The sequence below is a fragment of the Amblyomma mixtum genome, chromosome 10 (genome assembly GCF_055824585.1).
Source record: "Amblyomma mixtum isolate Tamu chromosome 10, ASM5582458v1, whole genome shotgun sequence".
In the NCBI taxonomy this organism is placed as follows: Eukaryota; Metazoa; Arthropoda; class Arachnida; order Ixodida; family Ixodidae; genus Amblyomma; species Amblyomma mixtum.
In genome coordinates, this window is record NC_143021.1 from 173507456 (window position 1) to 173535432 (window position 27977).

Below are 27977 nucleotides of genomic sequence, written 5' to 3' on the forward strand. Positions count from 1 at the left end.
TGAGGCTGCGGTGGGCGTACTCCGACGTTACTTCACTGGGCAGCGGTAAAAGTTTCAAGTCTGGCCGCGTCGTCGTCGTCGTTGTCGGTGCTGTCGTCGGTGTTGTCGTCGGTGTTGTCGTCGTAGTTGAGGCATGGACTTGGGTTTTCTTCGATGCAGGATCTTTGTACTTGCGCTCGGAAGCAACCTCACCTCCAGAGGCTGCTTTATTCAGTTTAACCTTCGGGGGCTGGGGGAGCGTCCGCGCACTGCGTAGCCTCGGCTAGGAGACAAAAAGCGCGGAGACGAAAGCGACGGGGAACGTGATAGGCGGCTGGGCGGTGAGCATTCTTCCCGACGCAAAACCTCCTAGATTTCGGCTGGTCGCTGGCCGGGTCGGGGTCGTGGAGCGTCGTAAGAGAACCCTCGGATGCCCAGTCTTCTGTATGGGCAGTGCCGGAGGACGTGACCGGCTTCGCCACAGTGGAAGCATAGTGGGCGGCGCTGGTCGGGAGTTCTCCACTCGTCGCATTTCCTCGGCTGTGCGCGTCGCTCGTAGGACGGGCGGGTTGGGGCGAGTGGGCGGCGGTTCAACGCAGCTGGCTGAGGGCGATAGGGGCTTGGGTCCCGTCGTCGAGGTGCAGGACGGCGCACAGCTGCGGCGTAAGTCATGGCTGGGGGCTGCAGAGGCTGTAGAGGCTGCAGAGGCTGCATAGGTGTCGGCGTCACACCCAAGGCCTGTTGAACCTCGTCCCGGATGACGTCAGTGAGCGATGAAGGTTGCGGCTGCGTTCCCGTTGGCAGCAATCGTCGGAGCTCCTCTCGCACAACTTGACGTATAACCTCCCGCAGGTCATTGCTGTTAGCGGTGTCCAGGCAGCTTGCTGAGAAAACGGGCTGCTGGCGGTCATACTGGCGGGCTCGGGCATCAAGAGTTTTTTCCATCGTGGATGCCTCTTCTACAAATTCCGAGACAGTTTTCGGTGGGTTGCGGACGAGGCCGGCAAAGAGCTGCTCTTTAAGTGCGCGCATGAGCAGCTTTACTTTTTCTTCTTCCTTCATGTTTGCGTCGGTACGCCTGAAGAGACGCTTCATTTCCTCAGTGTACACAGAAACAGTCTCGTTTGGGTGTTGTATGCGAGACTGTAGCAGCTGCTGGGCTCTCTCCTTTCGCACGACGTTCGTGAAGGTCTTTAGAAGCTGCTCCTTGAAGGTTTCCCAGTTCGTGAGGTTAGCTTCCTCATTCTCAAACCAGACTTTTGCTGGTCCCTCCAAGGCGAAGAACACGTACCTAAGTTTCGTGGCATCGTCCCAGTTGTTGAAGATAGCCACACGGTCGAACTGCTCCAGCCATTCTTCGGGGTCAGCGCCAGGCGAAGCGTCGAAGGTTGGTGGCACCCGGGGCTGCTGAAGAATGATTGGAGTCATCGTCTGAGGCAAGCTCATGGTAGACGTTGCTGCTGGCTTTCGCTTCCGGGTAGGGTCCGGCAGAATCCCGAACTCAGGTTCGTCCCCTTGCAGGCGTCGGCTTGCGCGGTGGACTGGACTCAGGTCCTGCGGTAGATCACTCAAAGGGCTGGCGTCACGACTTGTAGGGGGTGTCCGGAACATGGGAGGCTATCCAGCACCTCCACCAGATGTCACGTTGTAGTGACGGCAGTCCAGTGGTCAGGAAGACACCGGGCAGTCTTGGAAACGAAGCTCTTTATTTGGGCTGACTTGCGCCCGCAAAATAACTGAATCACTCGGCGGCGGCGTAGAAAGAGAAGTTTATTTTTTTCTAATGTCAACAAAAATACAAAGCAAAACTGCTGAACTCAATGCTCTGATCAGTCTCGCACATGCGCAGTGACGCACCATTGAGCACGTCAATAAGGCAGTAAGAAAGCCGACACTCGACCGCCGCGCAGGACGATGAAATATGTCGACCGTTTGCGCAAGAATTCAGCCTCACTCATTGACAGTGCGTCCATGCATGCTTGCTCAAAGAGGCGCGTGCGTAGGCGCTGCAACATTGGAAACATTGCTCTTTGCGGACGCCCATTTAAGGAAGCCGCTCCACGCTGCCGCCACAAAACGAACAGGCCGACACACAAGAGCATATTTGTGAACAGTTCGCGTGAACTAGTGCGCGGTTCGAGGTGGGTTAAAAACATCCGTGACACTAGTACCCAAAAGGTGCGCGCCACTACACAGTCGAACATAGCGTGCCGCAACGTTTCTAAAAGACCGCATTGCGGGCATCGGGCGGAGGGCGCCACGCCCCACGCCGCAAGTCAAGTCAAGTCAGTTTTATTTACATCATTATGATGTGGGCAGGCTCAGGCAAAAAGCGAACGATTTTCGCTTGAGGGAGCCCGAGCCCCCCTACATGGCGTACAGCAAGGGCAAAAAATTAAAAAAAGTACAAAATCCACACACGCTACCTAACAGAATATAATACAGGAATTTCAAAACAATCGATATAAACTCTTGGTACATGCTCATTAATACGCAATACATTGGTGTTAACATAGATGCAAAAGTCATTCGTGTCACACTTTTCACACAAAGGGAATACAGCGGCTTACAAAAAATGATTTCTTAGAGTTTGTGTACTAGATGTTTCAAGAGAAAAACGTTCAAAGATGAATTTGTTTAGTAACCTTAGAACTGCATGACGCATCATCTGTCGACCGTGTTCTGTACGGCAAAAGGGAATGGTCCAACGTTCGTGTTTTCGAAACGAGTATGGCGTTGAGTTTGTTTCGAGGGATGACAATACTGTCAAGAAGTTGTCACAGTGAGAAATGGATTTTTTATATCTTATGGCTAAGAAAAATTCGTATAGCTTATGAGCGGGCATGATTTTGAATCTCTTAAACAGTTCTTCGGTATGTGCGAGGTAGTCAACATTTGCTATATGACGTACTGCTTTCTTTTGCAGCATGTATATCTTGTGCAGGTTAGTTTGAGTAGTAGAGCCCCAGACAAGGAAACAGTAGTTAACATACGACATGAATAATGTGTTGTGTATTATTAATTTAATCGATACGGGTAGATAGGAGCGAAATTTCGCGAGCATTCCGACGCACTTTGATAAATTGGTTAAAGTGAAGCTAATGTGAGGGTCCCAGTTCATGTTCTTGTTAAAAAAAATTCCTAGCATTTTTACTGTTTCTACCACCTCTATAATAGAGTTGTCTATTTTTAGTCTAAGATCTGATGTAACGACACTCTGCCGGTAATGAAAAAGTACCGCTTTTGTTTTTTTACTATTTATTATCAAGGAATTCGCTGCGCTCCACGATTTCAACTTTTCTAACACACTGTTTGTGTTTGAAATGAGCAATGGAATGTTATTGCCCCTAAATAAGAGACTGGTATCGTCTGCATACAGAACATATTTTGGAAGGTTACTGATATTTGTTATGTCGTTTATGTATACAATAAACAGTAGCGGTCCTAAAATACTTCCTTGTGGAACTCCAGTAGTTATAGGTTGAAGAGTTGAAACATGCTGATCTATAGTTACACATTGATGTCGATGCTGTAGATAGGACTTTAGTAGACAAGCTGCAGTGCCACGGATTCCATATTTTTCTAGCTTGTTGAGTAGTATTTGATGGTTTAGCCGATCAAAAGCCTTCGAGAAGTCCACAAAAACACCTATGCACATCTCCCTATTTTCAAGTGCCTCGAGGATTATCTCTTTTTGCATTAGTAAGGCTGTTTCAGTGGACCTGTTTGGGCGGAAACCATGCTGTGACGGATTAATGAGGTTAAGTTTATTGCAGAAGTTCATGAGTCTTTTATGAATTACTCTTTCTAGGCCCTTAGAAAAAATCGGCAGAATAGAAATCGGTCGATAGTTGGACATATCGTTTTTATCGCCACTCTTGAAAAGTACAATTACTCTGGAGATCTGCATTAACTTGGGAAAGCAACCTGTTGATAACGCCAGATTATATATATAAGTCAGTAGGGGGGCGATTACGTTCAGCACATATTTAACTGGAATAATTTGTATGCCATCAATATCGCGTGATTTGCTATTTTTCAACGAGTTGAATATATTACATACCTCGCGTTCATCTGTCGGATTAAAATAAATGCTGCGGCTATTCCTAGGAATTGTGCTGCTCAGAGATTGAGGGTTTTGAGAACTGCTGACAACATCTTTAAAAATTTGTTAAATTCTTCGGCAAGTTCTGTACCATGTATGCGGCGGCCCTGAAAAACGAGATCTTTGACAACTGGCGACGATTGGGTTCTGTTTAGCAACTTGTTTAGTTTTTTCCATACGTCTGCACTATCTTTACAGGATTCCTGTTGGAACTCATGCTGCAGGAAACGCCGCTTTTCAGTTCTCAGGAAGGAATTCAGCTTATTTCTATATTGCTTAAATATTATTAAATCTAGAAGTGACCTCGTTTTGACAAACTTTTTATATAATCTAGCCTTCTTTTTTATTCGTCTTAAACATTCACGGCTGATCCAGGGTTTTCGGTTGTTATGATGTGGCTTTAAAATAATTTCTCTAAATTGTTCACAGTAAATTCGCTTAAAAATGCATATGAATGTTTCATACGCCTCATCTGCAGTGTCACAGTGGAATACACCATCCCAGTTTTCATTCACAAGACTCGAGTAGAAAGATTCCAAGGTTACAGGGGTGATGTTCTGGACAATTATTGTCGTCGAAGTTTGCGCATGCGTTCTTTTATCTTCATATTCAACAAAAAGGTATATGGGGAAGTGGTCGCTCATGTCGTTACATATAACTCCTGATATTACATTTTTTGCATCAATGTTGGTGATAAAAAGGTTGATCAAAGTTTCTGTGTGCATTGTAACACGTGTTGCAGTTTTAGTGAAGATAGCATGGCCATTTGCTTCTACTGTCAAAAGAAAGGTCTCCTGCGCACAGCAAGATTTTCGCACATCAATGTTGAAATCACCCGCAAGTAATAATTCCAAATTATTTACATTCACGTAGTTGAATAGCAATTCAATGTGGGAAATGAAATTATTGAATTGACTGTTTGGTGGTCGGTAGATCACGCAGTAGATATAGTTTCTCGATTTCAAGCATAGGCATTCAAAATCCTCAATCAACAGAGACAGTTCAAGAATGATTTCGCATTCTAGATTGTTTTTGCTGAGGATTTCAATCCCCCCACCTTGTTTATTAGGTCTGTTTAGGAAGAAACTATTATATGCATCACGCCTGTAAACCTCTGTATCCGTTGAATACCACGTTTCTGTCAACATTATTACATCGAAGTCAAAAACAAATTCATTTAGAAGGATAGTAAGCTCATCTTCTTTATGCCTTACTGATCTAATGTTCAGATGAGAGGCACTCAAGCCAATTTTTCTCGATGTATTAAACATGGTGTTTATGTCGAACGGAGACTCAGCCATATTACAGGCGAGATGCCAAATGTAAACAAGTGAAGACGCCTAAACCATTTTAGAGCGCAGCTCTTTGGCGTCCGTTCCTGGGTTTCGCGTCGGCGTCGGCGTCGGCGTCGGCCTCGTAACCAGCTCCGCCCCCAATGTCACGCTTTTCAATTGGTCGAAATGCTCGTGACGTCACAGTGCGCGAATTTCAAATGGGGCCAATTGTACTTTGGCTAGTAACCATGCAACCAATCAAAGAGATCGTATAGTGATGCTGCAACTATGTTGGACTGAGTTTAGTTAATTGCTTAATTAATCAATTAGCCTAATTAATATAGAGGAGAATGAAGATGTCAGAAGAAAAGAAAAGAAAGACGCGCGCCGCAGCGACAACAGCGTCCGCGGAAGGAGACGCTGCTGGAAAAAAACATAAGTACGAAGCCGCGTTCCATCCACCACCACGCACTTCCCCACTCAGTAAGACGTTGCTCGTTTCATATACGTTGTGTCGAACATCCTAGACAGTTCCAACAATTGACAGGTTAATGACAGAACACGATGGATAGAAATACAATAATATAAATATGAAATAGCCTAATTAACCTTTCTAGTTAGACCGCATAAATCAATAAAACCGAGAACGAAATTGGTCGAGTTGGAGAATCGAACCAGGGTCTCCGGAGTGCGATACGAGCACGCTAGCCACTCCGTAATGCCAGCTGAATGGTTTGGAATGAACAAAGGCGCGTCTAGCTAATACGGCGTCTTCGTTCACTCCCATCTTCCCCCTTTCCCTTACGGCGAGGTGCAGGTGTCCACCCAGATATGCGAGAGAGATACATTTCCTTTCCTCAAAATTAAATTTACCGCTCAGCAAGGCGTACAGCCGAATTGGCGATGGCGTTCTGTGGACTCCCTGGCAGCGTTGCAAGACGCTGTCGCGTTCCACTCTTACAGGCGAAGCTTAACATGTTAACCACACATCAGTAACACACGCAGACAGCCAATGGACGCGTCATTCGCTGGCAGCACTTGATTCATCGTTCACAACCACATTCTTAACGTACGCTCCCTTGCCGCACATGTCAAGGACGTACACCACGATCACATTCTGCGCCATTCCTCCGTACTTTGCTTTGCTGAAACCTGGATGGATCCCGAAGAGCCTCTCGAAATCATAGATTTCCTATACTGCTGTGGTGCTCGCAGAGACCACAACAGAGCGGCGGGAGTCGCTATCTACTTGCGCACAGGTCTCTCTGCAATACCAGTCGAAATGTTTGGCACATCACATGAAGTTGGCGAACTGTGCGCCGCAAAGTTGCCCAACGGCTTGCTGGTAGTAGCTGCCTACTTCGCCCCTACCGCACTCACGAAAGACGTCGTGCACTTCCTGCAACTCGCATTAACCGTCCATCGATCCACACCGATGTAAGTAGTGGGGGACTTTAATGTTGACATAAAGACAAACAGCAGTTTCCTAACACTTATGCGGGAGAACATCCCGTTCCTCTCGCTCGTAACGCGTCCCACGGCTGTGACAACCTCGCGAGGCACTTGTATAGATCTCGTCTTTGAGAATCAAGCATTGGTGTACCAAGTCGAACATATATCAGTCTATTTCTCCGACCACAAAGCTTCCTTCATGACTGTCAAGAACTGTTAGTGGAATCTTTGTTAAAGGAATACGTGTGAAAAATAAAAAAAAAAAATCTGTGATAGCGCATACATGTGTTGCTCGATTTCTTTGCCTCAATCTATCGAAAAGGTGAAACAGCTTATTTGCTGCGCTCAAATTTCGCATTAGGAAGTAACGTAATCGTCGGTAATTTTTTTCCACGTCCTGAGCATTGCGAAGGTACAGAATCGATGACGACTCTTCCTTCCTGGCAAGAACCCTACCATTGCTTGTCCAGACAAATTTCCACCCTTTTGCTTTCTTTTGTTCAATAGCTATGCCAAGTACTCGCTTTAGTGCTGGACAAAGATGCTCGTTGATGAAAAGGGGCGAGCTCGGTGAAAAACCCAGGTCATCAGTTGACAAGCGCATTTTACGTGCTTTTTGGAGCACAGCGTCTCGCTTGGGACGGCTTTTGAACTGCACAACGATATTCGGTACAGTGTGGGGGTTTTTTGCAGGGACGCGATGACAAATTTCAATGTCGCCTTTCGCAATAGGCTCCTTTAAAACCTCCCCTATTTTATCAAGAGCATCAGGAAGGTTTTCATCTTCAGAGAAAGGTATCCCTTTAATCTCAAGGTTCCGATTCCTTGAATACTGCTCCGAGAAAGTCACTCGATCCTCGAGCTGTAAAACTTGCGTTTTGAGCGCTTCGCATTCTTCTAATAGCTTTTCATTAGCCGCTTGGAGCTCTTTCTTTATTTTTGCGTGCTCATCACGTTCTTGCTTGCTGTCCTCGAATTCTTTATTGAAAAATTCGAGACTTGCTTTTACTTCCCTTAGCTCTTTTCTTAGATCCCGTTCAAGTTTTGCTTGAAATTCGCGCATTTCCTTCCTAAGTTCAGTAGATTCACCCATCTCAAATGCAACAAAACAGTGCACACAAGCAAGGGCGTTGGCAGCAGTTTGGGCAGAAAGGACAGAAATGAGAATTCACTGTATGGAAAACGTTCTAACCTGCAATGATAGCGGACAAGATTTAGATGGTCTCGTCAGGCTGACCTTGCTGCTGCCAAGTGATTCCTCGGTGGAAACGCGGCCCCTTTTGTAGCTGGCGCTTCCCTGGTGGACGTGACGTCACCGGCGTATTGTTGTCGTCACGCTGGCTGCCTTCCTTGCCGACGGTTGCTTCCAACACCGCTGAAATACTGGCCGCGCACTTGATGCTGCAATGATAGCGGACAAGATTTAGATGGTCTCGTCAGGCTGCCCTTGCTGCTGCCAAGTGATTCCTCGGTGGAAACGCGGCCTCTTTTGTAGCAGGCGCTTCCCTGGTGGACGTGACGTCACCGGCGTATTGTTGTCGTTACGCTGGCTGCCTTCCTTGCCGACGGTTGCTTCCAACACCGCTGAAATACTGGCAGCGCACTTGATGCTCCAATGATAGCGGACAAGATTTAGATGGTCTCGTCAGGCTGCCCTTGCTGCTGCCAAGTGATTCCTCGGTGGAAACGTGGCCTCTTTTGAAGCAGGCGCTTCCCTGGTGGACGTGACGTCACCGGCGTATTGTTGTCGTCACGCTGGCTGCCTTCCTTGCCGACGGTTGCTTCCAACACCGGTGAAATACTGGCCGCGCACTTGATGCTGCAATGATAGCGGACAAGATTTAGATGGTCTCGTCAGGCTGCCCTTGCTGCTGCCAAGTGATTCCTCGGTGGAAACGCGGCCCCTTTTGTAGCAGGCGATTCCCTGGTGGACGTGACGTCACCGGCGTATTGTTGTCGTCACGCTGGCTGCCTTCCTTGCCGACGGTTGCTTCCAAAACCGGTGAAATACTGGCCGCGCACTTGATGCTGCAATGATAGCGGACAAGATTTAGATGGTCTCGTCAGGCTGCCCTTGCTGCTGCCAAGTGATTCCTCGGTGGAAACGCGGCCCCTTTTGTAGCAGGCGATTCCCTGGTAGACGTGACGTCACCGGCGTATTGTTGTCGTCACGCTGGCTGCCTTCCTTGCCGACGGTTGCTTCCAACACCGGTAAAATACTGGCCGCGCACTTGATGCTGCAATGATAGCGGACAAGTTTAGATGGTCTCGTCAGGCTGCCCTTGCTGCTGCCAAGGCGGTCTCTTGTGGGCAGGACCCGCCAGCCTCGCAGCCAGCCAAGGTCCCTGACATCTTCAGGAAGCGCAGCTGTGGTCAGTTGGCGCCAGCGTGCCCGTCTCGTTTTCTGGAGTTGTTCGCGGGTCAGCTCAGCGACCGTTAGTGCTTCACACATCCTGGAGGGCGGGGTTTCATGAACATCCAGATCGGGCACGCTGGCAGACTACGACGCCAGAGTGCGACGTACGTTAACGAAAAATTCCGGCGGCTGCTCGGCTGTAGGGCCAACAACGTGTTGTGCAAAAAACACATTACGCGCTGTACCCAGAAAGTATGCGATGAGAGTTCTCCCGGGATAGTCTGGGTTGCGCACAAGATCGCGTACTCCTCGCAAGGCGAGCACATTGCACATGGTGCGGATGCAAGGTATACCAAACCCACCCATGTACGATGGAAGGCGCATGGACATTCGTGACACAAGTTCGGTTTTGCCCGCCCAAACGAAAGAGCCACAGGCCGAGGTTAGCCTGCGAGCAAACGCGCGCGGTGGGTTTGCGATGCAGGCGACAAAAAAACATGCGGCTAGGATTCTAGACTTAACTATATAGCGGCGCTCTGCCATTGAAAGGCGGTAAGTTGACGCCACCGAGAGGCGTTTTTCAGCGTTCGTGCGGAGGTTAGTCCAGGTTTCGCGGGCTACTTCTCCGCTGGCGAGGAATACTACTCCCAGGACTTTCACTCCCTGCACCCACTCCACCTCGCCCGCAAGGTTCGGTGTGAAGGTGCCAAACCTTAGTGCCTTGATTTTTCTCCTGCTCAATAGGGCCCCCGATATCTCCGCGAAACAGCGGCGTATCTATCCTCGTCCTTGAGGAAAAGCGACACGTCGTCGGCGTAGGCCGAAACCTTGATTTGGCCCTGGCCAGGCAGAGGGAAGCCGCGTATGGATGGGCTGCTGTTAATGCGCCGGATGAGTGGATCCAGGCATAACACGAAGAACGTTGGGGAGAGAGGGCATCCTTGCCTTATGCCCCGGGTGACTGAGAAGGGAGCGCTCTGGTGGCCGTTTACGGAGAGACGAGCATTCAGGTCTGCGTAAAGTAAGCGCAGCCTGCTAACAATTTGCGGAGGGAATCCGAAGGCTACGAGGACTCCGAACAAATACGAGTGTTCCACCCGATCGAATGCTTTCGCCTGATCAAGCGAAACAAAGCACCCGCTGAAGCCCGGTCTGCTGGCAAATGTGAACAGATCTCTTGTGAGTGCCAGTGCATCAAACACAGAGCGGTCAGGCACGCTGCTAGTTTGAGCCCGGTGAATTAGGTCAGGCAGAATCGTCCGCATTCTTTTGTTTAGTAAAGATGCGACGATTTTGTAGCCTGCGTTTAAGAGGCTTATGGGCCGCCATGCTTGCGGGTCGGAGGGGTCACCGCCCGCTTTCGGAATGAATATGATGCGACATTCGCGGAAAGAGTTAGGACGTAACCCATCCGCGAGAAAGCCGTTGACCATCTTCAGTAGTGCTCCTTGGATCTGGTAAAAAAACGTTGAATAAAAACTTGTTGGAATGCCGTCTGGACCGGGGGCAGAGGCTGCATTCATACTCTGCAGGATGGCGTGCAGCTCTTGGCTTGTGGCTGGTGCGCAAAGGTTTTCATGCAGCTCTTCAGCTACTCGTGGCCAAAAAACCTTTGTAGAAGCCCGTCATACCCATCTTGAAGATGTAGCCAATTGCCCGTCGAGAACAGGTCCGAGAAGTGGCTTGCGAAAATCGCGCAGATGTCGGACGTGATTCTGCTTTGTGTGCCGTCTGGGAGGGTCACGAAAGGCACAGTCGCGGGAGGGAATTCCTCTGCCGGGCCTGCGCGTACGTGTCGCAACACAGCCGGGTCTGATATAGGCCGCCCGAGCTGGTGTGCGCGACTTGCTGCCCGTGATGACTGGCAGAGCAACACGTGTTAACGTGCTTTAAGTAGGCTCAGGTAATCGCTCATGGCAAAGGTTAAGGGTGCTCGCCTTTGCACTATACGGATGCGCTTGAGGGTATCATTCAGCGCATGAGTTACCCGGCGTCTGCGGTCTTGACCGGCCGCCAACAGAGTTGCCTGCCAACGAGTCTTGAGTGTGTCCCAAGAATCATTCGCAACGAAGCTCTTGCACGATGCGGCCAACGCCGTACGCAGCGAGGCCAGGCTTTCCGGGTCTGCCAGTAGGCTCCTGTCCATGCGCCACGTAACAGTACGTGGGGTGTCCTCACCAAAGTCGAGCCTGACTGACAAGGGGTGGTGATAGGAAATCACCGGCGTGCCTGCAGGGAACGCGAGAACCTCGCAGCTGACGACAAAAGAAGCGAGCTCAGGTGGAAAATAGAATTTGTCTATCCGACTCGCTGACTGTGCTCTCTCCCACGTCGCTCCAAAGGCATCCCCGTGAAGCTGCACCCACGCGTCAGACAAGCGGAACTGAGTCACGAGATCGCGGAGCACGGGGGCACCGGAATAACGGCGACGGTGACCCTGTCCGCGGACGTCACGGTCGATGTTAAGTAAAACTCTAGTTTGGGCGAGTTGGTTCATGATGAAATAAAAACTGGTATGGCGCAAGAAACGGGGACACAGAAGGCACACAAAACACAGGACTGACGCCAACTTTCAACTGGGGTTTATTGCACCAAGCCTGCCTTTTATACCACAACCAAGCCATATCAACGAAAGCGTAAACGTTGTACATATAAAACGGCAATTCATGCGACCACTGGCAATAAAGTAACGCTGATCATAACAATCTAATCTAAACAGAGCTTGGGAGGCCAACTTATTTTCTGGCCAGCAATTTCTAGATTCTTAGACGCTAAGACGACTGTTCTTCAGGAATGATCTTCAGTTTTTATCACTTGACGCTAGGTGCTGTATCTTCAGACTTCATCCCTCCTTATTGTTATTGTTGGTCATGTTTTTCCGCGTTATTGTTGGTCATGTTTTTTGCCGGGTTATTGTTGGTTATCTTTTTTCACGTGGTTTAATCTCATAGTCGTTCGATTTTTTGCTCTGTTTCGCCTTCATCACGCGTTTCATAATTCGTTAGTGTGGATTTGTCATGCCCCAGTGCCTTGTTTCTTTTTTCTTTTTTGCCTTGGTTGATGTGTTTCTGCTGGCCAGAAAATAAGTTGGCCTCCCAAGCTCTGTTTAGATTAGATTGTTATGATCAGCGTTACTTTATTGCCAGTGGTCGCATGAATTGCCGTTTTATATGTACAACGTTTACGCTTTCGTTGATATGGCTTGGTTGTGGTATAAAAGGCAGGCTTGGTGCAATAAACCCCAGTTGAAAGTTGGCGTCAGTCCTGTGTTTTGTGTGCCTTCTGTGTCCCCGTTTCTTGCGCCATACCAGTTTTTATTTCATGATGTTAAGTACACAATTGAAGTCGCCGACGATGAAAGTGGGGTAGGGATCAAGGAGGAATGAGTCGAGGCGCTCAAAAAAATCGGAACCAGTAGTCTGCCGTGCTGGCGCGTATACAACCAACGCACGTACCCGCCGCTCGTTTAGTGTGAAGTCGACCGCAAGAGTGCGGCCGTCCAGCCCGAAAGTGCAATGAGCACCCGCGCGCAGGCAGGGGTTTACAAAAACGACACCAACACCGCACATATGAGAATCAGTCAACGAAAAATAAGCAAAAACAGAAAACCGGGTGGTGAAATTCAGCACATCAAGTGAAGTTCGGAAGTTGCATTCCTGTAAAAACAGGATGTCGACGCCCCTAGCCCTGGCAAAGTGCATCACCTCTCTCTGTCTGTCTACGGATTGAAATCCCCGAACATTCAGGGAGAGGAGAGGCACAACCGCCATGACTGCCAAGAGCACTGACGGCATAGCATACAACCTAAAGAGCGCTGCCATGGGCGGCGCTTGACGCGCACGGCTCTTTTTTGCTAGAACGTTCGTTAACAGTCCCTTCGGATTCCGATGATTGGGGGTGGGCACGTTTGTAGTGGGGTCTTGAGAAGTCCATATTTTCGGGGTCGTCGGCGCTTGTGGCCTCGCTCACCGGTTGCTGCGTGGTCTTGGCGACGCTCGCAGCTGAAGCCGATGCCGACGCCAGGGTCGCCGATGGGAGGGTGTGGCTGGCTGGTGACGGGAAGCGCACGTCGTCCGCACCTCGAGGAGTCGTCGGCCCTGACACCTTCCCGCACGTCAAGTCGCCTGTCAGGCGAAGCGGCGTGACTTTGTCCGGTACGTCCACCAGGTCGCCCGACGCCACGCTCGACTCGTCGCTGCTGCTCACGGTGTCGTAGGTGTCAGTGCCGGGAAGCGGCGCCAAGGGTTCGGCAAAAAAATTACCGACGATTACGTTACTTCCTAATGCGAAATTTGAGCGCAGCAAATAAGCTGTTTCAACTTTTTGATAGATTGAGGCAAAGAAATCGAGCAACACATGTATGCGCTATCACGGAATTAAGTTCGAGCCGGCGCTTTGACAACCGGAGACTCGCAGGAAGAGGGGGGAGGGGGGCGGCGTGTACACCCAGCGGCAAGCGATGGGGGCAGAAGCGCGCGCAGCAAGCGGACAGCACGATAAAGGGAGGAGGGAAGAGATAGCAGCGACTGACTGATGCCGCTGACGCCGATAGTGAGTCAACCCCAGCTGCGGAGTTGGTTTCAGGGACAACGCCGCAGATGCCGACACAAACAATATGATACCCTCGCTTCCGCAGCGCTAAGAACCAGGTCTAGCCGTGGGAAGGTGGTCTCGTATTCGTCGACGTGCCGGGGCCTACGTGAAATAACCGGCGCGTCGGCAACTGAAGAGCACCCTATCCGCCACACAAGAACAGGGGGGGGGGGGACCCTTTCCTCCTCAAGGAGGGGGCTGAGTCGGGCTGGTTGGTTCATGTTGAATGGTACGGCAAAACAGCGCTGACGGACGGGACGCAAGAAGATGAGACAAACACATGCGCTGACTAACAACCAAATGGTTTATTGCGAAAGAGGGGTGCAATATAAAGCATAGAAGGGAAAACTGCGGTGTAAACATGACAAGGCATACATTCGGGATATCATCAATGATTAAGAAAAGCGATCTCCTGTGGGAATAGAGCCACCGATGGTTGGCTTACACATGAGTTGCCTAATGTGTGAATGTGAAAGGCCTCCGATATCAGGCGTGAGGTGCGATCTCTATACTTGGCGATGATAGTGGTTTGGTCTAAAAACGCCTCACATTTGTCGCAATCTGCGAAATGAATGACCATGTTATTTCGGCGTGACTTATTTTCTATGTCTTTCGCGTGTTCCCGTAGCCGATCATTGACGCACCGTCCGGTCTCCCCGATGTAAAATCGGCCGCATGACAGTGGAACCTTGTAGATCACACCACAGCAACAGTTGACAAATTTGTTTCTGTGTTTCTTCTGACATGCCTTCTTTCCATTTTCCTGATTCACTCTCTTGCACAGGACTCCCAACTTGTTCCTGGCAGAGAAAAGGAGCTTCACGCCTGCTTTGTTCACAATCTTTTTCAGGTTATGCGATACTTGATGAACATACGGAATACATGTTATGTTCTTGTTGTCCAGTTTGCGCTTCTCCTTCTGAATATGCATTCTTTTAATATCGACTCTGCTATGCCAGATAAGACCTTCGTCGGGTAGCCTGCAGCGGTAAGCCTAGGTCGGCCCACTCTAAGATAGTTAAGCGCGGGATAGAGAAAACATGCATGAAAGCCGCTCTGTTTAGATCATGTGCGCATAAAACCCAAGCCAGCTTTGACGCGCAGGTTACTAGGCTTACCGCTGCAGGCTACCCGACGAAGGTCTTATCTGGCATAGCAGAGTCGATATTAAAAGAATGCAGAATTCAGAAGGAGAAGCGCAAACTGGACAACAAGAACATAACATGTATTCCGTATGAACATCAAGTATCGCACAACCTGAAAAAGATTGTGAACAAAGCCGGCGTGAAGCTCCTTTTCTCTGCCAGGAACAAGTTGGGACGCCTGTGCAAGAGAGTGAATCAGGAAAATGGAAAGAAGGCATGTCAGAAGAAACACAGAAACAAATTTGTCAACTGTTGCTGTGGTGTGATCTTCAAGGTTCCACTGTCATGCGGCCGATTTTACATCGGGGAGACCGGACGGTGCGTCAATGATCGGCTACGGGAACACGCGAAAGACATAGAAAATAAGTCACGCCGAAATAACATGGTCATTCATTTCGCAGATTGCGACAAATGTGAGGCGTTTTTAGACCAAACCACTATCATCGCCAAGTATAGAGATCACACCTCACGCCTGATATCGGAGGCCTTTCACATTCACACATTAGGCAACTCATGTGTAAGCCAACCATCGGTGGGTCTATTCCCACAGGAGATCGCTTTTCTTAATCATTGATGATCCCAAGCAGCACACCAACAATGGACCGACGCTGGCATAATGCTGGTCAAAACCGGCTCGAAAGTCGTACCGACGTCGGCATTGGGGCAAAAAGTTACTTTTTCCAACCTTGGCCTGATGTTCGGACCAACACTGAACCGACATTCATGCCACTATCAGACCACTGTTCAGCCGCTCTACCAACACTGAACCGACATTCATGCCACTCTCAGACCACTGTTCAGCCGCTCTACCAACACTGAACCGACATTCATGCCACTCTCAGACCACTGTTCAGCCGCTCTACCAACACTGAACCGACATTCACGCCGCTATTGTACCCACTTTCAGCCACTCTACCAACACTGAACCGACATTCATGCCACTATCAGACCACTGTTCAGCCGCTCTACCAACACTGAACCGACATTCATGCCGCTATTGTACCCACTTTCAGCTGCTCTACCAACACCGGCTTGACATACCACAATTAGGCCACTGTTCAGCCTTTCTGCTAACGCTTGCCCGAAGTTTATGCCATTGCATTTCCACTTCAGCGAATATTCACATTCCAGTTAATGTTCGCATTGGGAAAGCCATGGGTTTTGGCATTGCAAAGCTGCAATCATCTCCTCTATACACATGCACAACAAAATGAGGCAACGAAAGAATCCAACTGAGAAACTATTTATTAAATAATTAGGCACCGTGGCTGGGGACGCGCGGTTGCGCGAGTCCTGCGAGGCAGCGAGGGCCGCGCAGGAGGCGGGACCTTGGGAAGGAGCCAGGGCCGCGCGGGAGGAGGATTTCTGGGAGGTGGGGGCCGCTTGGGGAAGGGAGGGCACTGTGCTGGGGGCTGAAGCACAGGGGCTCGCAGTGGTTGCCAGGCCGGCAGCGGTACTTGGCAGAAACGCTTCGGCAAAACGCCTTTTGCGTCCGCCGCCACGGTCCACCGAACCTGGCAACCACTTCCTAATAAACCCCTGCGCTTCCACCACATCCGCCCCCGTCTTCTCACAGATGGCATCTGCATAAGATAAGCGTTCATTTTAGGCCAGCAGAAAAAGTTTGCTCGTTAACAGAAATCAAGATTATTTCAGCAACAGAGAAAACAGAAAAGGCCACAAGTACATGTTAACTCAAAGTGCGTGCCAAAATGAAAGGACTACAGTATCCAAATACAACTTGAGGAGAAAATCCACCTGAAAGCTCTTCTAACCAACTGTATAAAGCTGCTGCGACATCACGGTCGACCACTTTGCACTACTAACATATGGGAGCACAAATGGCTGGCAGATACAAGGCACGACTACGATCCATGACAAGAGATGGATGTGACTGATGGGAGGGCTTTCTTTGAAAGGCATCTGCTGACTCATATATCTTCAGATGCACATGGAAGAAAACTGCAGATGACTACCCCCATAAAAACAGTAACAAAATATTCACCTGTAACGAAAAAGAAAACTGGTAAAGTATCAACTGAAAAGAAGAAAAGAAAACAAAGCGCAGCAGAACCTGGTGCATGTTCTTCCACTCATCTTTTAAAATTCAGTTAAAAGCTACTGCAACAACATACCTGTTGCCACCTTGCATAACTTCAGGGCAATAAATGACCACTTGCCCTTGCGGCCATGGAGGCTGTACATCCTCTGTACAGCCACCCCCATGATGGCGGTCATTATGTTGGAGCCTACCTCCCTCAGGCCCTTGCCCCCCAGGCGGACCAGCTGCTTTCGCTGAAAAGAAACACCACAGGTGCACAAGCTATTAGGCACAAACATCAATTATAATTTCATTTAGTTTAGCAGAATCGAATAGCTAAGACAATTGTGTGACTACCTGTCAACAGCCCATGCGAGTACCTACAATCATAATGCATATTTTCTGTATGATACAATAGCTTGACTAGTTGCTACCAGCAGAAAGCACCACCACCAATATGGACATTCTTTTTTTTCCCAGTTTACTAAGAGCAGGGAAACTTTAGCGATTAAGCAAAGGTGGCCAACTCCTACCCATTATGCTTTGCATCTTGGACATTATTATATTATAACTATAATGCCTTTTGCAGATATCTATGTGCTGGATGTGTTTTCTCTGCACAGCCGTTACGCTAAAATTGATTTGGTTTGTAGAACTTAAAGTTCCAAAGTGACTCAGGCTATGATGAGGGACACCATAGTGGAGGGCTCCGGAAGTTTCGACCACGTGGGGTCTTTAACATGCGCCACTGACATCACACTGCACACGGGCGCCTTGCTTTTCGCCTCCATGGAAAACTGGCCATCACGGCTCGGTTTGAACCCGAGTCTTTGGGTTCAGCAGTCGAGTGCCCTAACCACTGAGCCACCATGGCGGGGCTCACTACCCTGAAATTGAGCAGTCTAATTAATGCTATACAAAGGGCGCTTATTTAAATCCCCAAGCACCTGAGTAAAGCTGCGTGCTTAGCAACCACATTTAATTAAACGATGTTGCTTGTTTTTGGCAGCAGATTAAGTAATGAAATGTGCATAATGTGAGCAAAAGACAGGGAAGAGGTGGGTTAAAGCTGCCCCATTATTTGGGAAACCTAGCCGAAATTAAAAACGCACTGAGAGAGGACCAACTTCCAGCTGTGTTCACAGCAGTTCATGCAACAGTATATTAACCGAAAGCTCAGCTTCCTGTAAAACAGACCTTACAACATCCTTAATGTTAGCTACAAAGTCCACTGCTGAACTAAATTAAAACAGCACAACAATAAATGACAAATGTAAGGAAAATGAGGGGCTCGTTATGAGACACATACTAAGAAAGGCAGCCACAGGCAACAAAAGCATAGGGGATTTTTTTGCTGTTGATCGATGTAAAACAATAATGTAATCACAGAAATATTTGACTGAGAAAAAAAATTTGTTGGAACCAAGTCTGTTATGCAACGACCGGCCACCGGCAGAGCTCTGGAAAACTACATCGAGTGACATTGAGTGACACCATCTGAGAGCAACTGCCCCAAAAAAGCCTGTGACTGCACCGCCAAATACCAAGCTACTACAAGATGTGATAGGTGCAATGCTTCGCACAGAACCAGCATCAGTAGCTTGGTTTGCTGTTTAGCGCTCCTTCTCGCCTAAACGCTCTGATGCGACAGCAGTCTCGCAGGTGGCATTTTCTTTGCATTGCGTGGCTGAAACATGATGTGACAACTGGCACTTGCCGTAAGCAATATTGCGAGCGCCACATGTTCAGCACTGCTACTGAGCCCAACAAATTGATAGGAGCCAAAGAGCAGATAAAGAGAGTCCCCTAACAGCTGTCCCGACACGTGATGCAGTTTTTGCAAGCTCTGCTACCGGCTGGGCATTGCGTACCACTTTTGCTTCCAACAGTAAATCTCACCACACAAGGAATCGACAGGGCGTTCCAGTGAACACTCTCAAAAATTCCTAAAGAAGCGCAAGTTCGATATGGGAAAACAATTTTTTTTTTGGAGGAACGATCTCTCAGCAGTGGTGGACATAATTTACTGCATAACTGTGCGTGTGTACCTGCAAATATTTCTTCTATTTTGAACTCCCTATTCTTAGGAATTCCTGAAAATGTTCACTGAAACAGCCAGTGTGTATATCAGCAAGCAACTTTCATGAACAAGACATTTACATTAACAAAACACACTGTGACAGCACACTCCAGCACAACAGTAGGAATTTTATCTATGAAGAGCATGTTATTCACAGAGCACGGCATGCAAATACTCTTGGAGCTCAAGATTTCTTCACAAACCTCGGAATTACATTATGCATGCAATTCGTTAGTAGGCATTCATTTTTTCCAGACACGAATTATCAGAAACATTCAATCACCAGTCCAGCAGCCACGCTGTCGTCCTGGACGGCAGCTTCCACAGTGTCCAACTCCTCGGGGGAGAATGCGGGCAGTGCAAGGGTGGGAGGCGGTGGCGAGGGGGACACTGGCCGAGTCCTCTGCTCCAGCTGCCGGTCCGACCGCAGCAGCACGTGATCCTCCAGCCTTTGTAACCGCTGCATTAAGTCGCGCTGCTGCTGTCGGACCTCCAGCACCAGGCACATCAGCTTCAGCAGGGTAGCTGAAACTGAAGCAATCAACAATTTCAGTGAGAGCAGGGTTAACCTGGGCGCAATAATATCATTTGCGCACTGAGGTACAATAAAGAACAGTATGAGGCTAACAGTAGGCAGCAACACACTCTGTACTATGCTCCTAAACTTCCCCCAGTTTTTATCCTCCAGGACACTTCTAATTCATGTTCTATTCCTTGCTAGCCTAATTTAAATGCCATAAATGTCACCATGCACTGACAAACACCTAGGTGAAATGGAGCTGTTCTATGTGTGATAGCTAGCACAGAACCTGCAGCCTTGTTGTGTAAAGGACTTCTCAGTCTATGAGCTTCGCCAATTTTTACATTGCTTCATGGGCATTTCCACTGCTATTGCACCATGGCAGAGATGGCAGCAGTTAGTCGCAAATGGATTCTTCCAGTGTCATGAGAAGCATGTGCTAATAGAAGCGAGAAAGCAGAGCAGGCCTGTGCCCTTAATATAGCATTGCACCATTTGGAAAGTATTGCTCACGGCAAAACCCACATTGGCCAAAATGCTGGAGGTAGACATCTGTTCTAACTGCAAGTGCTGGCAGGGATCAATGCATTAAAACTGCAACAAAGATAGCCCTTATGGAATTATAGCCCTTAGCTGACAAGCAAAATGCAACAAAGAGGTGGACCAAATGTTTCTTGCTAGGCACAGGAGGTCCCAAACCGTTGAGAAATAAAACAAGGTCACATTTATCTCTTACCACGCATCCATTTTCTGCAGGCAAGACAAGACTAGGAGCCAGCTGATGTGCTCCACAAGGCAGTTAGGCTGTTCAGTTCTTTCCTAAGCAAGAGGTCCTCCTTCAGAGCATGCCACTATTATTGGCTGCTTATCTCCTTCAGCACCCTTTATGGGAGCTTTGTGATAGCGCAATTAATTTTTTTTCAGCACATTTCGCTGCATCCAAGGCACTGCATTGACTTCCAACCAGTAAACTTTTAAAATACTTTGAAAGACAATGAAAAATTACAATATGGGCCTTGCTGACCAACCGCGACCAAGCGACCAAATTATGCTGGTAAGGAAACAAATGCACAGAACATGGGACTACTGTGTAGAGTGCAATTCGTAGGAGTGGCTTCCTGGTGGTGATGTAGGCCGAGAGAGGCAACAGAAATGCCAGGATCCAAAAGAACCCAACAAAAGCACAACATACAGCTCTTGGGAAGGGCACACAACAACCACTCCACTATGAATCACAAGAGGAGAAAGCAATGGAAGTACTAGGTTGTAAATTCCAGTACCACTTCAGTTCAATACAATGGTTTTTGAGAAATACATGTGATGATTTTCAGAGTGACCCCTTTCAAAGCACATAGTTTGAAACTAGAAATGTGCTCCTAGCACCGTTTCAAGAGCCACTGAGGAGAACTCCGTGCAAATATCTTCCTGAATAAGTATATTCTCTAGGTCTTTCTGGGCCTGTTGACTGCTGCTCGGCAGCAGCAGGTACAATGAGAAATTTAAAATTTGCTCTGTTTTTCTTTAAGGCAAAGCAGATCTAGCTTCTATATTTTGTTGTGTCACTTGATACTAGACAAAATAGGAGTGTAATTAAAAGAAAGGAACACAGTGAAAAGACGGGACAAGCAGCATTTGTTCTGTCCTCTCACTGTGTCCCCATGTTTGGCTTGCATTTCTCTTTTTGCACAAAAGTAAACAAAGTGAAAATCTCACCATCAACAGTCCCAGCTGTCGACCCCTCCAGCTTGCTGGGTGGCGCACTGTTTTCGTTCACGCTCTTCCCAGCGTGATTCAGTGGGGCTGGAGATGAACATGCGTCATTGATGGCAATCCAGGAAGTACAGAACACACTACTGTGTACAACCACAATGTCACATTTCTATCCTAATTGAATGCAGAAATGCTACTTCAGGATATTTTTGGAGAAGGGACAGAACAGTTGCATGGCCAGGCTGTTTTTCATACAGGTGATCTTTTTAAAACACAATAGACACAAAATTACGAAGTTCAGAAAGAAATTCCTGGTTATAAAGAGATGCCCCCCAGGCAATAGTAACACTTCCTTTGGCCGAAAAGATATTTTAATTTGGTTTCAATCACAGGCTGTACAAAGACTTCATAATTCAAAACCCATCAAAACCGACACCTCCATGACAAGTAGTTGACGTGACAAACAATGTCACATCATGCAGATACCTATGACACATAAAAGAACGTTGTGATCCGACTGCGGCGGCGCGTTTCGATGGAGGCGAAACGCAAGAGGTGCCCGTGTGCTGTGCGATGTCAGTGCACGTTAAAGATCCCCAGTCGGCTGAAATTATCCCAGGGCGCTACGGCACCTCCTTCTTCCTTTCTTCTCACACTCCCTCCTTTATCCCTTCTCTTATGAATGTCCACCGAAATGCGAGAGAATTACTGCACCACTGTCTTTCCTGAAAAATCAGTTTTCAATTTTTTAAATATGTGTCTATAGTACTTCAATAATTACATTTCTCATGCACCAGCATGGTGCATTGGTACCGTATTTTCCGGTGTATAAGACGCGGCTTTTTTCAAAAATCTTGCTGGTGCGTCCTATACAAGGGTGCGTCTTATATGCGAATTTTTCGTTTTTTTTTTAGAGAGTTCAGAAATTACTCAGGTTCATGTTCAAGCCTTTTTTACCGAAAAAATATCACTAGCAATGAAGCGGTTGTAACACGGTTAATACTTCAATACGGGGACCACCGTGCGCAACTTTTTTTAGGTGAACTTTATCATGAAACGACGGGGATGACGACTTCCGGGATCACAAACACACCACCGTTTCGGAGGCCCCAAGCAAAAGTAATGTGAAATGCCAAAAGATGACGACAATCACGCTTCTCGCCATTGTCAAGACAAGCCAGGACAAGCCGGCGTTCTTTTTTCAGCCACCCTTTGCCACTTTGTTTGCTCCATGTACGTAGTGCGAAGAGAATATTTCAGTCGCGTTGCCACCAGAAATGGGTGAACTTTTTGATAGCGCATCCGAAGGTGAAGACTTCCAAGGTTTTAAGTAGAAATAAAATGTTCTTATGGACATGTGGGAGTTTTTTTTGTTTTTCTTTCTTTTTTTCCAAAACGTGGGCAGGAATGGCGTGAGTGTTGCCTTTTTCGACCACTTAGCGTTGCTTAAGAATTTCTCACAAGTACGGTGAATTTCGTGATGGTCGCGCAAGCGTGTTTAATTGATCCTCACTAGCCCAACTGGGAAAACTGGGGTGCGTCTTATATAGCAACTTTTTCAATTACAGCCTGCATATATGGCGGGTGCGTCTTATACACTGGAAAATACGGTACATTTAAGGACACAAAAGAAACTGTCATGGCGAAACCAAACACAGAGAGCAGAATATATGTCATGTGAATAGAAACCTGTTCGCAGTACTGTTAACGTGGGTAAGAGAGTTTGCCACGAAATGGTTACTGGCAGAATCACTGCTGATCTGAGAGCATGGCAAATGTAAAAAGCTGATGCCAAGTCTGAGCACGTTCCATTTCTCTGCAAGTGCAATTAGCTACGGTGGAGTTTTTTTCCCAGATTTTGCAAGCATACTACCATAAATCCCCAATCAAAACTAACACAATGTCGACCTTACATTAAATAGAAATGAGAAATGGTGTTTTAGTTTTAAGGCGGTTAACATCCAAAGGCGACTCAGGCTATGAGGGACGCCGTAGTGAAGGGCTCCGGAAATTTCGACCACCTGGGGTTCTTCAACGTGCACTGACATCGCACAGCACACGGGCCTCTAGAATTTCGCCTCCATCAAAATTCGACCGCCTTGGCCGGGATCGTACCCGCGTCTTTCGGGTCAGCAGCCGAGCGCCGTAACCACTGAGCCACCGCGGCGGCTTAACAAATGAGAATTCATGTCTTACGTGGTGACGGCAGCTGTACAACATCGTTGTGGCCCTCATTTCCTAAAAAAGAATTGCACATGAACGTCTTGTTGAGTATGCAAAATAATTTCTGATCAATAAAGAAATATGAGAATTTCAATTACCAGAAACTGCCGAGCTTTCTAGGGCTGAAGTGAACTCGTAGCGCCGCACCTTTTTTTCGGCGCTCTTGTAGGATCCTGCAAACATTCTCAATATCTCGACAAAAACCATGTCATCTCCAAGCAACAGTACGGATTTCAAAAAAACAAAACAACTGAGGCCGCCTTACTGGAAATCAAAGAAAAGCTAATTGAAAACATAGAAAATAAACTGCTAACAGTTGGCATATTCCTTGATATGAGGAAAGCGTTTGACTCGGTTAACCATAAGATATTGCTTGAAAAAATGTATTGTTATGGAATACGCGGTGTTCCTTTAACCTTATTTGCTAGCTACCTTGACAACCGATCTCAAACAACTATCATTAACGGTATTTCATCTGGGATCGGTCAGATTGTGTCTGGTGCGCCACAGGGCTCCGTTCTAGGACCAACGTTGTTCTTATTATATATTAATGATATCGTCAACCTTCATCCAGCAGACAACGTTATAATCTACGCAGACGATACTAACGTATTTTTTTCAGGACAAGATAGTAATATTTTGCAAGCAGCCTCCAATAGTTGGTTATCCCAATTGTCTGTTTGGTTAAAATCAAATAGGTTAGAACTTAATGTCAGGAAAACAAAGTACATACTGTTTAGAGCCAAAAATAAGGAAGTTCCGAACAACTTCCAAATTCACTTCGAGCAAGCTCCTATAACTCGTGTCAGCTCTACAATGTTCCTTGGAGTCATTTTTGAAGAACATTTACTCTGGACAGATCGTGTAAACTACGTTTGCACTAAAATGGCTCGCTCTGTTGGTATCCTAAATAAATTTCGCACAATACTGCCTCGAAAATTCAAACTACAAATTTATTTCTCTCTAGTCTTTTCGCATGTACAATATTGTTTGTTGATCTGGGGAACGACTACCTCAACCAATTTTGTGAAAGTACTTACTTTACAAAAAAGAGCTGTACGAGCGATTGATAACTCACATTACAGTGAGAGCACGGGTCCTTCCTTCCTCAACCATAGACTGCTAACCATCACGGCCGCTTACCACAAGAAGCTTGCTGTTTATATCAGAAACCTTATGAAAGGAAACTGGCAGACTTTCGAGAGCACATATTTAATTGCCCAAACAGCATACAGTCTTAGGCACCCTCAATACCATGCACCAAAATCTCGTACAAACTATGGGTTCCAAAAACTAACTCACATAATTCCTCATAATTAAACACGTATCCATACTTAACAGAATTGTCGCTACAAAATATGTCCGAGGGCTGCTTTGCTGACTTGATGCCCGTTCAGCTGCCTGTATAGCAACACTCAGGCCAACAGACTATCAGTTTGAAAGCCTGTGAAACACTCATGTGGCAGAGGCATTGTTTTATTTACAATTAAAAGTGTGATTCTGGTTTCTAGGATTTAACAGCTTTAAGCTATGAAGAATGACGTAGCGGAAGACTCCAGATTAATTTAGACCACATGGGGTTGTTTAACATGCACTGATATTACAGAGCACAAGCGCATTCTGCACTGCTCCATTTCACCACAGACAGGATGTAACCTGGGCCCTCGGCTCAGCAGCATGGACCACTCAGCTACTGCGACAGGCTAACAATTCAAACTGAACTAAATGTAAACAGCTGGATGAGTAGGTTCTGAATTTGCATTATGAAACACTGTCTCAGTGCACAACAAAAATGGATGAGGAAAGAGCACACAACGCAAAGCATCAATTGATGTCTGGCATTTGTATTGTGTGCTCTTTCCTTGTCTGTGCTTTTTGTGTGCCAAAAAATGTTTCATAATGCAAAAAAAAAATTACCATACTAAACCTTTCTGTACTAAATATTATTAAGCATACTGAGTGCAGCACTAATTCTGGGAACTACAGGTCTTCAAAAACAAGGCACTAATGAGTTTCAGATGTAGTTCATCAGCTTACAAGTGCAATAGCTAACAGTTCATTCTGCTCCTCTTTTTGACAGCTGGCTAAGCGGTGGCTATCAACATGACTTCTTAGTCGTAATTTAGCCATGCAGAGGTGCAGACTCACAGAATCTAGCAAAGAGGCCTTTACAATCGCTGATGAAGCTACCATCAATATGTCTACAATAAGACTACTTATGGCAAGTGGTAACGACGACCACTGGGCAACGCATCCACTCCCCTCCGAGAGCTGGCTCGGCCTCAGCTTTTGCGAGCCGCGTCACCTCCGAGCTCCTGGCCACAGGCCAGTAGCACTCTTCTTTTGTCTCTGTGAGCCATCCGACAGGAATGACTGCAAGGCAGTCGTCCTCAAGAGGAAACTTCACCACAGCGAATGGTTTTGACATGCTGCACAGAGGAAACACAACAAAAGATTAATGGGCAAACAAGGATTTTTACCAGACACTCTCTGTGCCATTCTCTACTGGCACTTGCCTGTTTGGGTGCCGAAAACTTCACACTACCATGACAACTGACAGGTACTCTTACAACCATCTCGTTCTACTTCGCAACGCACTTCTGAACTTTCATGAGTTGAGAGTTACAAGTGTCACGAGCGCCTGCAATTTGGGACTTATTTAAACAATATTTCTGTGCCTGCTGTCATGTGAAACAAATAACAGCCAGCAATAGTGGCGTGCAACTTCACTGCATTGAACATCAAACTGAGTGCAGTCTACCAGGAGCATAGTGATGAAAAAAGAAACCAGTAAAACGCAAGATTGACCAAATGAGGAAGAGAGAAAACAAGAGCGTTCAATTAGCGAGCTCGAAACTAGCACTCGCTATATGTAGAGTCACACTGATCTAGACTTTGTAATACAAGGCTCTGAGTAGCGGGAAGGGACACACATAAATAAAAAGTACTCTCAATTTTTTTTCTGCAACCGATCACTGGCAGGAGCAGCATTACTTCTGGCAGTACAGAAGAATTGTGTTCATTCATCCTGTTCTTGTCACATTTCTCTCATCGCACGGAGACTCGCAACGCAACAATGTCAACACTGCCATGGAAGCATTTGTCAATCAAGCACAAGGCATGCAGGCTGCGACTCTATGACGTCTGACATGCATGCCTGAACCAAGCGATTAGCCTCACAAAAGCAAAAATTGGCGATGAAAAACACTCAACTGCATCGCACGTGGCAACTGGTTGGTCATGGGGGGCGCCGCAGAGAACGGCTCCGGAATTTCGACCACCTGGGGTTCTTTAGAGTGCACCGATATCGCGCACAGTACACGGGCCTCTAGAATTTCGCCTCCATCGAAATTCGACCGCCGCAGCCGGGATCGAACCCGCGTATTTCGAGTCAGCAGCCGAGCGCCGTAACCACGTGACGACTGTCATTGCGATCATGATCATAATATCTATACACGTACATAAATGTACGATGTGCCGAGAAACAAACCCTCTCAGAAGCAATGCGCCAACAAGATTTGCCGGGATAGTGCGTTCACCCTGATGAAGGAACACACAAACACACACGACATTTAGAAGCGCTTCCCTTCGTGTACGTGTGTGTTACTTCATATTACCCCAACCCTTACACGCAGTTACACCTTGCAATGCGCCGCTGAGTTAATCAAAAGACAACTGCTGACAGATGCCTACAGACAAGTTAGATAAAGGGGCGACACACGAGGCGTGCTCATTGTCCTCACTCTTGACAAGTTCACAAGTAAATATTAGCTGACAACTAACATGAAAGGGAAAAAAGGACAGAATGTATACTTACGCAAGCAGTGCCTCCTGGTTCCCCTCGGTGACTCACGCGTGCCGCCACCAAACTTCAAAAAGCTTGAAGAAATAAAAATTCACAAGAGCGCTTTGCTGCCAAACGTCCAAACGAAATGACCACAAGCTATGGATTGGGATTGGCTTGGAACGTACGTGGGAGCGAGAGCGGATGCCTACGTTTATGCGTAAAGCGGTGTTTAGTTTCGAAAAATTTTTTTGAAGCTTAGTGTTGACAACACCGCCAAGAATAATTTTTATCAATTTTTTTACACTTCAATTTATTAATGAGCAAAAGATCTTATTTTACGCGACAGCTAAGATGAAATGGCATGGCTACTTTTGACTACTTTCAGCTCAAGTTTTGGCTCCTTTTAAAATGTTCCCAACGGCAACCCTGCCCGCGAGTCATGCCGCGAGTGCTCGCGCTTGTTTTTCTTTTGTGGTGTGGAGGTGTTGGTCGTACTGCCTGTCTGCTGTCCCTTTGTGCGGCTGTTGCGGTCCTCGTCTTTCACCGCAAAGCTTCTGCATTTCGCCATGAATGCAAAGCAACGCAAGTACCGTATCGTTGAAAAAGAATACCGTGAGATCTTGCAAGATCTCGGTATTTCACAACGGCCGGTCGCATCTACGTCTTCAAGCTTGGATCAAGGCGGCAGGGCCGCCGCGGTGGCTCAGTGGCT

General features: G+C 47.3%; 1 protein-coding gene across 1 annotated transcript; it reads right to left on the reverse strand.

The window, feature by feature from the left end:
- Window positions 1-16035: 16035 nt before the first annotated feature.
- On the reverse strand, window positions 16036-27481 carry LOC149327768 (uncharacterized). The gene is made up of 7 exons (XM_089564964.1): window positions 27296-27481; window positions 23577-25907; window positions 23452-23493; window positions 21259-21345; window positions 19309-19556; window positions 17040-17199; window positions 16036-16487 (listed from the first exon to the last, which is right to left on the reverse strand). Exons 2-7 carry the CDS (start codon window positions 23683-23685, stop codon window positions 16036-16038), a joined length of 1098 nt encoding a protein of 365 aa, XP_089421090.1. The 5' UTR covers window positions 23686-25907; window positions 27296-27481.
- Window positions 27482-27977: the final 496 nt, after the last annotated feature.